Below are 13,930 nucleotides of genomic sequence, written 5' to 3'. Positions count from 1 at the left end.
GATTTCTGTAATGAATAAATGTTTTTGTCGGAAAAAAAAATATAATATGTTTCGAAAAGAGAATGTATAATGGTGATGATATTATGTGGTTAAAAATCATTGGCCTACGCTCCTCTAATTCTGAGACCCGTGCCCAGCAGTAAGACAGTAATGAATGTATTTTTTTTCGTAACTCATGGATGGTCTATTTCAGGGCTGTCCTATTGGCCCTATGTATTTATATCTACAGACATTAAACGTATCAGGCACGGACCGTTGCAAAATAGAATCATAATAATATCGTTTTAAAGATGGTAGAACCCTTTGTTCGACTCCGGCACCACCGCCACACCTTGTTATAACAGCAGTGTTAAGCGCTGCTGTGTTCTGGTTTGTAGGGTGGTAAGGGACATACTTATCCGAGGCGTTCCAGCTTAGTCCTCAGGGGTAGCGGCGCACCTGTACCGACTACGGGTAGGAATCTAAAACCTATCGTGGGGTTGATTACAATAGCCATTTTCCATCAGGTGGACTGCAAGGCAAAATATGTTTTTGTCTGACACGTTCAGTGCCTGTAGGTATAAAGGGGCCCTTCGTACAGCCCTTTATATAAAAGGGCCCTTCGTACAGCCCTCTATTGCACGTGTTGCTACGAATGATGCATGTAAAAATAACTAGATTTTGTGAATGCGCTTCAAGGTAATGCTTATTTTAATATTATAGAAGTTTTGTATTTTGTATAGATTTACTAGAATGTTATGGCATGGAATGGAGTTGTACAGGGTCGGATTTGGGGTGAGCAGGCAGGGCTACTACCCCGGGCGGGGAATCCTCGTGTGAGGGGCCCCTACTGGGGCCCGACATACTTTTACAAGAGGGGCCCTCATATAAAACATAAAAAGTAGGGGTGTGCGAATATCGTTCGAATCGAATCGAATCGAATATCAATATTCGATTCGAAATTCGAATCGAATAATTCGAATTTTCGAATTATTCGAAATTCTTCGAATAATTCGAAAAATTTCGAATAATCCGAAAAATTTCGAATAATTCGAAAAATTTCGAATAATTCGTAAAAATTTCGAATAATTTGAAAGTTTTCGAATAATTCGCGGATTAAGGGGGTATTCTAGTCTAGAAGCATGAATTTCAGGTAATTTTTTGAAGTGCCGTAAAAAAAGTAGGGGTGTGCGAATAATTCAGTATCGTATTTACGAGTATTATTTTTGAACAAAAATTTGTAGCAGATTTTCAAATCTTGATTTTTCATAATACTTTATTTGCTATAATATAATTTTTATTATTTCATTATTTAAAAAAAAACTATATTAATTGTTCTATTTGTGTAACTATATGGTTTAAATAAAATGTATATTGATTATTGACTGTTAAATTTTTATTCGAAAATTGAAAGTAAGAAACCCTGAAAAAATTCGAATTATTCGAAATTTTTCGAATTATTCGGGAACTTTCGAATAATTCGAATTTTCGAATTATTCGATTCGAGTTTCGAATCGAATATTAATATTCGATTCGGAACGAATAATTCGTAAGTTCGAATTATTCGCACACCCCTAATAAAAAGTTTATCAAAATTTCGATGTGTGACTTTTAGGTTTTCTTTTGATGTGAAACATCTATAGCCGCACGTAAAACCGATTTCCGGCGTGGCGACGCATGCCGCTATACGATGGTATATATATACAGTCTATATGCAGTAGTGTGTACGGTGTGGCGACGCGTCGCCACGCTATACGATGGTATATATATACAGTCTATATGCAGTAGTGTGTACGGTGTGGCGACGCGTCGCCATGCGCAAAAATCGTAATATTTTATTTTATCATTATGACATATTTAGTTCCTATCACAATATGTTCTTTTCTGCATATTAATTTTACAAAATAATGTCGATGTTTCACATCTGCCAGGCGTCCCGTGACGGCTTACATTTTTTTTAAACAATATTTTTCACATTTTTACCGATTATAATGGCAGTTTACTAATTACTACTTTGTTAGAATGATTTAAATTATTGGCAGTAAAATTTGGAAAGATTTAATGGAAAAAATATTCGGTAAATAAAAAGGGGTTGTTTGATTGATGCCCCAGGACCTTCACACCTTCAAATCCGGCCCTGGAGTTATAGTTAAAATTTTAACGAAGTGATCATGTCTGGGGTGTTGGAAAACTTTGAAAGTGTGATTCAGGATATTAGTGGCGCCATCTATTATCTATTGATAAGTATTTATTAAAAGCAGTCGATTAAAATTAAGAAGTGTTCGTGTATCAATGTGTGCACGCGCGAAAAGTGAAAGAATTACAAAAAAAAAAAATACAAAATGATCGCATGTTATACTCAAAAATTTAAATTTCTAAAACTTGCAATATGTCTGCATTTCTTGATGTCAATTGATTGACATCAAAACTCGGCCTCTCGATCGAGGGGTCCGAGGTTCAAATCCCAGGCACGCACCTCTGATTTTTCGTTTCGAAGTTATGTGCGTATTAGAAATTAATTATCACTTGCTGAACGGTGAAGCAAAACATCGCGAGGAAACTTGCATACCTGAGAGATTTATAAAAAAAATCTCAAAGGTATGTGAAGTCTACCAATACGCACTTGTCTAGCGCAGTGGACTATAGCCTGATCCTTCTCATTATGAGAGGAGACCCGTGCCCAGCAGTGAGACAGTAATGGGTTGTTGATGATGATGATGATGAATTAGCATATTTCCAAAATTTTCTCAATCACGCTACCGAAGTTTTCTCAACATTTTGTACCTACATATACAAGTTCCGAGCTGAGACTGTCGGAGCACGGCCGCTGTCCGGACATGATCACCTAGCACACAGGGAGATCTCCCATAGCTCAAACTCTAAAGAAGTGTAACTTCTTACGTGTGTACATAAGTATAGTCCTCGTAAAACTGCTAGTCCGCTCTGAATATAGAAATGAATCGCGACGCCATAGCAAATTGTATGACTACACCTGTAGCATTACCATGAGTTGGCATAGAAACGCCACTATAGAAATGGTAAATAGAAAACTATTGTCATTTTGCTAGTGAATAACATAACTACTATCGTTACGGTATTTCTTGACAACGTCTGTCAAATTAATGACTCATGGGACCGAATTTGTATGGCAATAGATCATAATGACATTCGCTAGCGATTTGATTTCGATAGGTTTTTTACGTATCGAGGTACGTCACTACGGATTTTAGTTCTACGAGTAACCACCAGAGGCGCTGTACAATTTTTCATACATTTATTTTACGCAGTCGCTAGCGAGTAATACTTTTGTAAACTCATGGTAGTCCTACTGCTCGCAACTCACTATACTATACTGCTCAGAGCGGACTAGCAGTTCGGCGCGGACTATACACACATGCTTTTTGCAACTTGCCGTATGTGGCATGTTTGGCTTATTAATGCCTCATTTAGAATATGATATTGTATAAATAATATTAAAACTATTAACTTAACTATTTACGGTGTAAATTGACAGTCTAGTAAAATGATAATCTTTTGGCACCACCGTCACACCTATTTCTGTTATAACAGCAGTGTTAAGCGCTGCTGTGTTCGGGTTTGAAGTGTGTGGTAAGAGACATACTTATCCCAGACGTTTCAACTTAATAGTTAGAGGTAGTCTCCAGGTCTCCAGGATGCGCGGACGTTCTTGCCACGGACGTGCAAGATGTGGCACTTCCTTCTGAGGTATTCCCGGAGCGCTATGACATGGGGCTCTTCAAAAAAGGTGCAAAAAGAGCTCTCCTTCAAAGCCGGCGATGCATTGGCGACTCCTCTGGTGTTGCAAATGTCCATAGGCGACGTTGACTACTTTCCATCAGGTAGCACGTCTGCTTTATCGTCAGGTTCAAATATATAAAAATAAAAAAAAGGTGTCCTATCTAGAATTGATTACAGATGTCCATGGACGGCAGTAGCTACTCACCATCAGGTGGACTGCATACCCGTTTGCTACTTTTATATTGTAAAAATATAAAAATTGAGTTCAATGTGGTCTCAATCTTGATTTTTTAAGATTAATGTAGTCAACAGGTATGCTAATTGTTTATTGCCGTATGGACATCTGTACAACTCCATATAGAGCAGGTTCTTGGAAGGTGGTAGAACCCTTTGAGGTTCGACTCCGGCGGCACCACCGCCACACCTATTTCCACCTAATAACAGCAGTGTTATGCGCTGTTGTGTTCCAGTTTGAAGGGTGTGGTAAGGGAGACAGACATTTTCCGAGGCGTTTCAGCTTAGTCCTCAGGGGTAGCGGCGCATCTGTGGGCGACCTCAAGTAGGAACTTCTAATCCTATCTGGGGTTGATTACAGATGTCCATACGGCAGTAGCCACTTACCATCAGGTGGACTGCATGCTCGTCTGCTACTCTTATATTATAAAAAAAAAAAAAAGGTTCTACCTGAAGCCGATCACATGTGCCACGTGCGCACTAAGCCGCTTCTCATATGTAAGTACATCCACACCCACACACCGACACGCTGAACTGCTTCACGATAGATAGGTGTGGCGGTGGTAGCCCCGGTCCATAGATAAGTAAAGATTACTTACTCTTAACAAGAAAATGTACCCAGTTTTGAGAATTGAAATAGTTGCGTAAAGAAGTTTTGCCACGTCTCCGTGCTAAAATGTCCCTAAAATATTTGAAATTATTATTTATTTATTACGTAAATTACGTAATTATTACGTAAATTTGTTATTCATTTGTAAATTTTCTCTAAAAATGTTTTATCTGTCAAGGATTAAAAAAAAGAACTTACTAAAATAAGCCGTTTGTGGCTTCATTCAATTTCAAGGCGGCGAAGTATCTTTACTAATCTATGCCCCGGTCGTACTATATTTGATTTACAAGGTGAAGATTGTCAATTTGAATCGCAAATTGCTATTGGTTACGGATTTTGTACATAGCTTATGATTTTACAAAAGAAACGTTGATCTTGGGTTTATTTATTTATTTATTAAAGGTTCACCAACGTAGTATACACTTATATAAATTACATTGCAAAAGTTAGAAAAATAAGTCGTGTACCCACAATTATAGGTGAACACTGCATTTACAGAATAGACGCTCTAGTAGATTTAAATATAAAGATAATAAGACTACAATTTACATTAAATACAAGATAAGAATATGTATTACACAATTTTATACAATTAATAAGAACTTACAAAAATTAAATATATTGAAATTAAAATTAAATCTAAAATTAATACATTGAAATTAAAATAATGTCAGTAGTAAAAAATAGACTATGAATAGATTTTTCTAATACAATAATTTTACTTATAGACTATTGAATTAAAATGTGATAAATTATCTTTGGATTAATTTGTACATAAAATAAAAAAAAATATGTAATATGGCTATGACGAATGATCTCTGAAATGTTTTTTTTTATGCCGTTATAAAGCATTTTCCTGCTCTAAAGGGTAAGGTTAGACGAAGACGTACGATTAAATAGACTCCTTATATCTTAGGTTTAGCACTCGCAGAGCTCTTTTTTAGGCCTCTGCGCGCGGAATGGCCACGGCCAATATTTTTACTACGCTTTTATTAGCTTGACCTGAGACTTGACTTGACCAATCTTTGATCTCGATTTTTACCCACTTTAAACGGTCCGATTAATTATCAAGAACAGATGAATATGACAATCTAGGAAATAATTTAAAGTTTATAGTAGCACTACCATGAGTTTACAAAAGTATTTCTCGCTAGCGACTGCGTAAAATAAATGTATGAAAAATTGTACAGCGCCTCTGGTGGTTACTTGTAGAACTAAAATCCGTAGTGTGAGCCACTACATACGTAAAAAACCTATCGAAATCAAATCGCTAGCGAATGTCATTATGATCTATTGCCATACAAATTCGGTCCCATGAGTCATTAATTTGACAGACGTTGTCAAGAAATACCGTAACGATAGTAGTTATGTTATTCACTAGCAAAATGACAATAGTTTTCTATTTACTATTTCTATAGTGGCGTTTCTATGCCAACTCATGGTAGTGCTATAGAAATAGTGAAGTATAGTACGATCTAGTATACATATTGTAGATAAAAAGTAGGCGGATATTTGTCAATGAATTTAAATAAACATTAAGTTAGTTTTATTTACTTTAGTTTTTTTTTAGTTTTGATTTATTATAGTAAACATAATGTTTTTTAGACCACTTTCATTGTATAGACGTTACGGCTCCATAAATGTAACGAAGTGTAACTTCTAAAACTGTTGTCTATCGGAGTCTATTTTTCCTGCGTCAGTGGTTAGGCAATTGCATTGTTACTTGTTATAGTCCGCACCAAACTGCTAGTCCGCTCTGATGTTGTCGCGAGCTGATGCAGTCATACAATTTGCTACGGCGACGCGATTCATTTCTATATTCAGAGCGGACTAGCAGTTTTACGCGGACTTTACCTATTTTGAAGTTTTTTAGTTTTCTAAGGCAATGTCCGCGCGTTTGCCGTTCGCCTCAAACCACAAACCTCTACAAACGTTTGGCTTCATCAAATGCTCTGCTACAAGCGCTTGCAAATACACCAACCAAGGCAAACACTCCATCCACACGTTTGGATTTATGATGTCTTGGCAAGCGTGTGGACGCGGCATGACTATTCTGTTTCAACTTTTTTATGATTGAAAATATAATTTGTACTAATTTTATATTATATTGTGATTTGCTATTTGTAATATAGAAGCTGCACTGCTTGGCTTATTAAAAGCATGTTTTTTTTTAACCGAAGTGAAACTTCTTTTCGAGCCTAAATTCTATGATAATTAAATAAGTTTTTGTTTTTTTTTCGTAGTGATATTACTTGCATTTGATTATGTTTAAACAGATGACTTTTTTATCATACTATTTAATATCTTTTTTTATGAGAGGGTGGGGATTCTTTATATGATTATTTTTAATGATGGGGGGTCAGAGAGCATGTCTTCAATATCTATTTATTATTTTTGTTTCTTTTACAAAATTAGAGTAGGGAGGGGAGGGAAGGGTTAAATTACATAAACTATGCTGATAACATAGGGAGAAGTTAGCCGTCCCCCCAGTGAAGCTAATCACTGACACTGGGGATATTAAAATCCCCCCCCCCCCTAGCGGGGTATAATGCGCCGTAAAACACATATTGTTAATAGTAAAATTGTGCTTATAATATTAAAATGGGCAATCATAATCTCACATCCCAGGTTGAAATAACACCGTGGCACTCGAGCATGCACAACATGGGCATGGTGTTCAACCGGACCGTGTGGCGGGGCATCGCGGAGCTGCACGAGCAGTTCTGCGCGTACGACGACTACAACTGGGACTACTCGCTGCTGCACCTCTCGCAGAATAGGCCGCGCAGGGACAAGTTCAGGGTGATACTGTGCAAGGGGCCGCGCGTGTTCCACATCGGCGAGTGGTGAGCACACACACACACACACACACAAACACGCACACTCTTATAGACAGGCACACATGCACACACGCATACAGACACACGCACACAACCATACATGTACACAGACATACTCGCACTCACGAATACACACACATACAATTTATTGATCATTTTTCTGAAGTTAATTGCGTATTACACAAATGAACGAACAAAGAAAAATCGTAAGGAAACCCACACATATGAGAATTAAATCTCAACATCAACTATTTTAAACGATTAGGTACACCATATCTGTCCCTGTAGTTCCGGGACTAGAATAGGGCTACGGTATCCCCTGCCTGTCCTAAGAGGCGACTCAAAAGGGGCTACCGGGGTTGCGTCCAGTAAGCTACCCCGGGAAGGACGGCGGTATGTGTGGCCGCATACTGTCGTAATCACCAGATGTTGGAGGAGCGAAAGCTCCCCCAGGGTAGAGTCCGATCGGGGCATCACGCTTGGATGACTCCGCTTGTGTTCCGTCATAGATCCCGGAGTTCTCCAACAAGTACTGAGGACGACCACCGGCGGGGTTTTAGTGCGGTAAAAATCCCACATAACCCAGCGTCGCTCCCACGTTGTCGGGTACCTTTTGAAGGGAAACTTCGAAAAGAAAAAAAAAAAGGGTACACCAGGTCATTCTTCTTTCAGCGGCATCCACCACAAGAAGTCGAACTGCAACGCGTCGACAGTGATCAGCAAGGTGCAGAAGTTGCTGCAGAACGCCAAGCCGTACTTGTTCCCGTCGCGTGTCGCCGCGACCGTGTCCGCGGGCGGCGCGAAACACAACAAGCGGTTGACTAAGGGGAATGGGGGGTGGGGGGATGTTAGGTAAGTTCAGACGTTTACAAGGGTTATTAGGGCCCATTACGGGCCCAGGACGAAGGATAATGGGGGGTTGGGGGATGTTAGGTAAGTTTAGACCTTTGCAGGGGATATTAGGGCCCGAAACAAGCGGTTGACGAAGGGGAATGGGGGTGGGGGGATGTTAGGTAAGTTCAAACCTTTAAAAGGGATGTTAAGGCCCATTAGAAGCGGTTGACGAAGGGGAATGGGGGGTGGGGGGATGTTAGGTAAGATTACACCTGTACAGGAGATATTAGATGCCCCTAACAGTGATAGCCTGGTGGTTAAGAAACTCGGCCTCTTGATCGAGGGGTCCGAGGTTCAAATCCAAGTACGTTGACTAAGGGGAATGGGGGGTGGGGGGATGTTAGGTAAGATTACACCTTTACAGGAGATATTGGGTGCCCCTAGCAGTAATAGCCTGGTGGTTAAGAAACTCGGCCTCTTGATCGGGGGGTCCGAGGTTCAAATCCAAGTACGTTGACTAAGGGGAATGGGGGGTGGGGGGATATTAGGTAAGATCTACTTGTCCCTGTAGCTCCGGGACGAGAATAGGGCTACGGTATCCCCTGCCTGTCGTAAGAGGCGACTAAACAGGGGCTTTATGCACTATATGGTTTGACGAGTTTTATGCTCACCAGAGTAGAGCTCGACAAAAAAATGTAAGAACAAACCATTACAAGGGATATTGGGGGCCATAACAAGCGGTTGACGAAAGGGAATAGGGGGTGGGGGGATATTAGGTAAGATTTTGAACTTTAAAGGTTTTCCCTTACTAGGGATATTAGAGACCAAAACTAGCGGCTGACGAGGGAGAAGGGCGGGTGGGGGATAATAGGTAAGCTTAGACCCTTGCAAGGGATATTAGTCGCCCTTAACAAGGGGTTGAGGGAGGAGAATGGAGGGTAGGGGGATATTAGGTAAGGTCAAACCTTTATAAGGGATATTAGGACCAATAAGAAGTGGTTGACGAAGGGAATGGGAATGGGGGGTGGGGGGATGTTAGGTAAGCTTACTCCTTTACAGGAGATATAAGGGGCCCCTAACAGTGATAGCCTGGTGGTTAAGAACCTTGGCCTCTTGATCGAGGTGTCCGAGGTTCAAATCCCAGTAGGTTCACGAGGGACAATGGGGGGTGGGGGATGTTAGGTAAGTTTACACCTTTACAGGAGTGGTTAAAAAACTCGGCCGTTTGATCGAAGAGTCCGAGGTTCAACTCCCAGACACGCACATGAGTTTTGAAAATTATGTGCCTATTAGAAATTAATTATCACTGTATAATTAATTATCACAGAAACTGTACGCGAACATGTATTTCTAATGACAACTATATTTGAAAAGTAATTCTAATTTCTATTTCATAGATTAGAAATTGTACGCGAACATGTATTTCTAATGACAATTATAATTCTAATTTCTATTTCATGTACGCGAACATGTATTTCTAATGACAATTATTATTTTAATTGCTATTTCATGTGCGCGAACATGTATTTCTAATGACAATTATAATTCTAATTTCTGTTTCGTGTACGCGAACATGTATTTCTAATGACAATTATAATTCTAATTTCTATTTCATGTACGCGAACATGTATTTCTAATGACAATTATAATTCTAATTTCTATTTCATGTACGCGAACATGTATTTCTAATGACAATTATAATTCTAATGTAATTCTAATTTCTATTTCAGGGATCAGGAGTTATGCGCGAACATGACAAAGATTGGTCGTGAAGCTCGCAGCTACAGTTACTACACGTGATGCAGTTGCGCTGCATCGCCGACTGCATAGTCCGCGCCAAACTTCTAGTCCGCGCAGAAGTTATACGCAGGTTCAGTTAGCATATACTCCGTAACGTAAGGGCACACTAACGCAGCTATGTAGGTAGTTTGTCCGGCTAATAGCTACAATTTGCTATTGTGACGCGACTCGTTCCTATATTCGGAGGGGACTAGCAGTTTGGCGCGGACTGCACCACGGTGAATAGCCTTTTGTATATGAACAAATTAAATGTATATAGACTGCAAGTATGAAGTCAGTACCCTGAGTATGAGTTTTTACGTTTGTACAAAAATGACTGTTTTTGTATTTGTTTACGTATTTGCCCATACATTTTCAATCAGCGCCCCCAGCGGACTGTATCAGAACTGATCGGAAATGTATGGGTAATACGTATACAAATACAAACAGTCGTTTTTTGTAAAAACGTTAAAACTCATACTAAGGGTACAGCTACTTTATGAAGTTGTCTCGAAGTTTTGTATGGAATTACTGAATGAAGTTACTTGTCTTGGAATTTCAAAGTACTGAATGAAGTTGAGTTTCAAAATGGAAATTAGTCTTGAAGTATTGAAGTATTGAATATACTCAGTGATGTCTCGAAAAGTTGTGTGAAAATACTGAGTTTAGGATTTTGGAAACGGGTTACTAATTGAAGATGTCTCGAAATTTTTTAACAAATTACTATATCGATACCCTAATTCGCTAATCAGCCAACTCCACTTTTTGTCAAAATGTTTTTTTTTATTTATTTCGATCATAGATTAGTAAAGATTACTCACTCCTAACAAGAAAATGTACCCAGTTTTGAGAATTGAAATGGTTGCCTAAAAAAGTTTTGCCACGTCTCCGTGTTAAAATGTCCCTAAAATATTTGAAATAATTATTTATTTATTATGTAAATTACGCAGTATTAGTTATTTATTAGTAAATTTTCTCTAAAAATGTTTTTATTTGGCAAGAATTCAAAAAAAGAACTTACTAATAAGCCGTTTGTGGCTTCATTCAATTTCAAGGCGGCGAAGTATCTTTACTAATCTATGATTTTGATAGTAAATAGCGTTGAACGAAATCAAAATAAATAAAAAAAAAACATTTTGAAAAAAGTGGAGTTGGCTGATTTGCGAAGGTATCGATATGAAGTTTGTTTTATTGGACTATTTATTCCAAATACTGAATGAATTTTCGGTATTTCGAATTAAGTTACGGCCTGAAGTTTTGGAATTAGGAATAAGTTGCAATTGCAGTTGTCTTGTAATTTTATTCAAAATACTCAATGAAGTTGTCTCGAAAATTTGTATGTAAAATATTGAAGTTCTGAATTCTGAAACATGTTACTAATTGAAGTTGTCTCGATATTTTGAAACATACTGAATGAAGTTAGTTGTCTTGTAATTTTGTTTCAGAATTACTGAATGAAGTTTCTGAATTTTGGATTAAGTTACAAAATGAAGTTATGTCAACATTTTGAAACATTACTGAATGAAGTTGTTTCAGTATTTTGAATCAAGTTACTGAATAAAGGGGTCTCGAAATTTGTAAATTAGTTATTGTATATATTATATTTATAAGTTGTTTCAGTAGTTTTAACAAACTGAAGTTTCCAAATTTTGTATCGAGTTACTGAATTAAGTTGTCCCGAATTTTTTGGATTATATCGAAGTAGCAGACAAGCATGCAGTCCATGTGATGGTAAGTGGCTACTGCCGCCCATTCACATTTATATTTAATCTCAGATAGTATTAGATTATACCAGCTTAGTCTTCAAGGGTAGCCGCATCTGTGGCCGATCTCGCGTAGGAATCTAATCCTATCTGGGGTTGCTTACAGATGCAGTAGCCTTACCATCAGGTGGACTGCATGCTCGTCTGCTACTCCTATATTATAAAAAAAAATTGAGTTGTGCGATTAAGTATACAAAGCAGCTACATAACTTATATATTTGGCAGTATATAACTAAAAATAAAGGCATCTAAACCATATATAAATAAGATTTGCTTTCAAATTTGCATAATATTCTATATGGTAATGTGATTTAGCATAAATAATAGTTACTAAGACGTTTTTTTAGTTCTTTTTTTTTCAAGGTCTATGTAACTTTACGTGACTTTATGTATTTAGTTATTTTATACGAAAACCGATTTTAACTAACTAAAAAAGTAACTTTATGAAAGTCTCTTTGAATTACTGAATGAAGTTATATTGAAATATTGAACCGAATTACTAAATGAAGCTCTGGAATTTTGAAGTTACTGATTGAAGCTGTCTCGATATTTAGTGTTTAAACTATTAATAGTTATTATATATCGAAATTTGACAAGTTCTGACAAGAAATTGACAAATTCGACTCTTTGATAGGCAAATGACAGATTGATTATTAATAAGGACAGTAAAAATGTTTCTCTGTTTGATTAAGTTACGGAATGAAGTTGTTGTATACCAGCAGTGTTAAGCGCTGTTGTGTTCTGGTTTGAAGTGTGGTAAGGGAGACATACTTATTCGATGTGTTCCAGCTTAGTCCTCAGGGGTAGCGGCGCATCTGTGGCCGATCTCAGGTAGGAATGTAATCCTATCCTATCTATCTGTTGATTACAGATGTCCTTACAGCTACTTTACCATCAGGTGGATTGCATGCTCGTCTGCTACTCCTATATTATAAAAAAAAGTTGTCTCGAAAATTTGAATTAGGTTGTCTTGAATTTTTGTTTTTTATCAAAGTACTGAAAGGATTTGTCTCGAAATTTCGAATTAAATAACTAAATAATGTCTTAAAAAATTGGATAGTTACCGATTGAAGTTGTCTCGAAACTTTGAATTTAGTTACTATATGAAGTTGTCTCGAAAATTTGAATTCAGTTTTTGAATTTCCCCCTTTTAAATACATTATTTTGAATAAATTCACTGAATCAAGTTGTTTAATTCTTTTATTAGTTACTGAATGAAGTTGTCTCGAAAATTTGAATTCAGTTACTGAAGTTGTCCATTTTGAAATGAATAATTTTGAATGAATTCACTGAATGAAGTTGTCATAAAAAAAATATTAGTTACTAAGTTGTTTCGAAAATCTATCTTTGAATCGCAAATCTCGGAGTTTCTTTTCGTTTTATTTACAAATTATTTTTAATAAATATATTAATATGTATTATCAAAACCGGTTTTAAAAGCAGTAATAGCCTAGTGGTTTGAAACTCTGCCTCACGGGGTCCTAGGTTCGTATCCCAGGCGTATATATTTTTTTAATTTTTAAAACTCATAAGGAATTAATTATCATTCGCTTTAACGGTAAAGGAAAACATCGTAAAATACTACGAAATTTTGAAAAGAGTTACCTGGGATATGAACCCGGGTCTTGTGCGAAAAGAAGTCCATCTCAGTGTCACGTATTAATTATTTAATTATAAGCTTGATCTTCAATCCACTACTGTCCCACTGCTGGGCACGGGCCTCTTCAGAGTGAGAAGGATTAGGCCATAGTCCACCGCGCTGGCCAAGTGCGTATTGGTAGACTTCATACTTTTGAGATTTTTTTTTATAAATCTCTCAGGTATGCCGGTTTCCTCACGATGTTTTCCTTCACCGTTTAGCAAGTGATAATTAATTTATAATACGCACATTACTTAAAAATCAGAGGGGATGGGATTTGAACCTCGGACCCCTCGATCGAGGCCAAGTTTCTTAGCCACTAGGCTATCACTGCAATTATAAGCTTATACGAATAATAATAATGATTTCAATACTAACTATTATAAATGCGTATAACTTAGTTTGTTAGACTTTCACGCCTTAACTACATAACCGATTGTCATGGAATTTTGTACACACGTGGTCAGGGGTCCAGAAAAGGACATAGGGTAGC

The 13,930-nt window shown here is 37.5% G+C and overlaps 1 protein-coding gene across 3 annotated transcripts in view; it reads left to right on the top strand.

Moving 5' to 3' along the window:
• Window positions 1–11,174, top strand: part of Mgat2 (alpha-1,6-mannosyl-glycoprotein 2-beta-N-acetylglucosaminyltransferase) — a 76,493-nt gene extending 65,319 nt beyond the window's left edge. For all 3 annotated transcript variants that reach the window (XM_073090511.1, XM_073090513.1, XM_073090510.1), the window contains 3 exons: window positions 7,211–7,428; window positions 8,095–8,274; window positions 9,987–11,174. In XM_073090511.1, the coding sequence (XP_072946612.1) occupies window positions 7,211–7,428; window positions 8,095–8,274; window positions 9,987–10,056 (468 nt within the window). In that variant the 3' untranslated portion in view covers window positions 10,057–11,174. The remainder of the gene's footprint in view (window positions 1–7,210; window positions 7,429–8,094; window positions 8,275–9,986) is intronic.
• Window positions 11,175–13,930: the final 2,756 nt, after the last annotated feature.

Source organism: Epargyreus clarus, unplaced genomic scaffold (assembly GCF_041222505.1).
Source record: "Epargyreus clarus isolate Ecla_fem2 unplaced genomic scaffold, WU_Ecla_fem_2.2 ptg000033l, whole genome shotgun sequence".
NCBI classification, from domain to species: Eukaryota; Metazoa; Arthropoda; class Insecta; order Lepidoptera; family Hesperiidae; genus Epargyreus; species Epargyreus clarus.
This window is presented reverse-complemented; position numbering and strand designations above follow the sequence as displayed.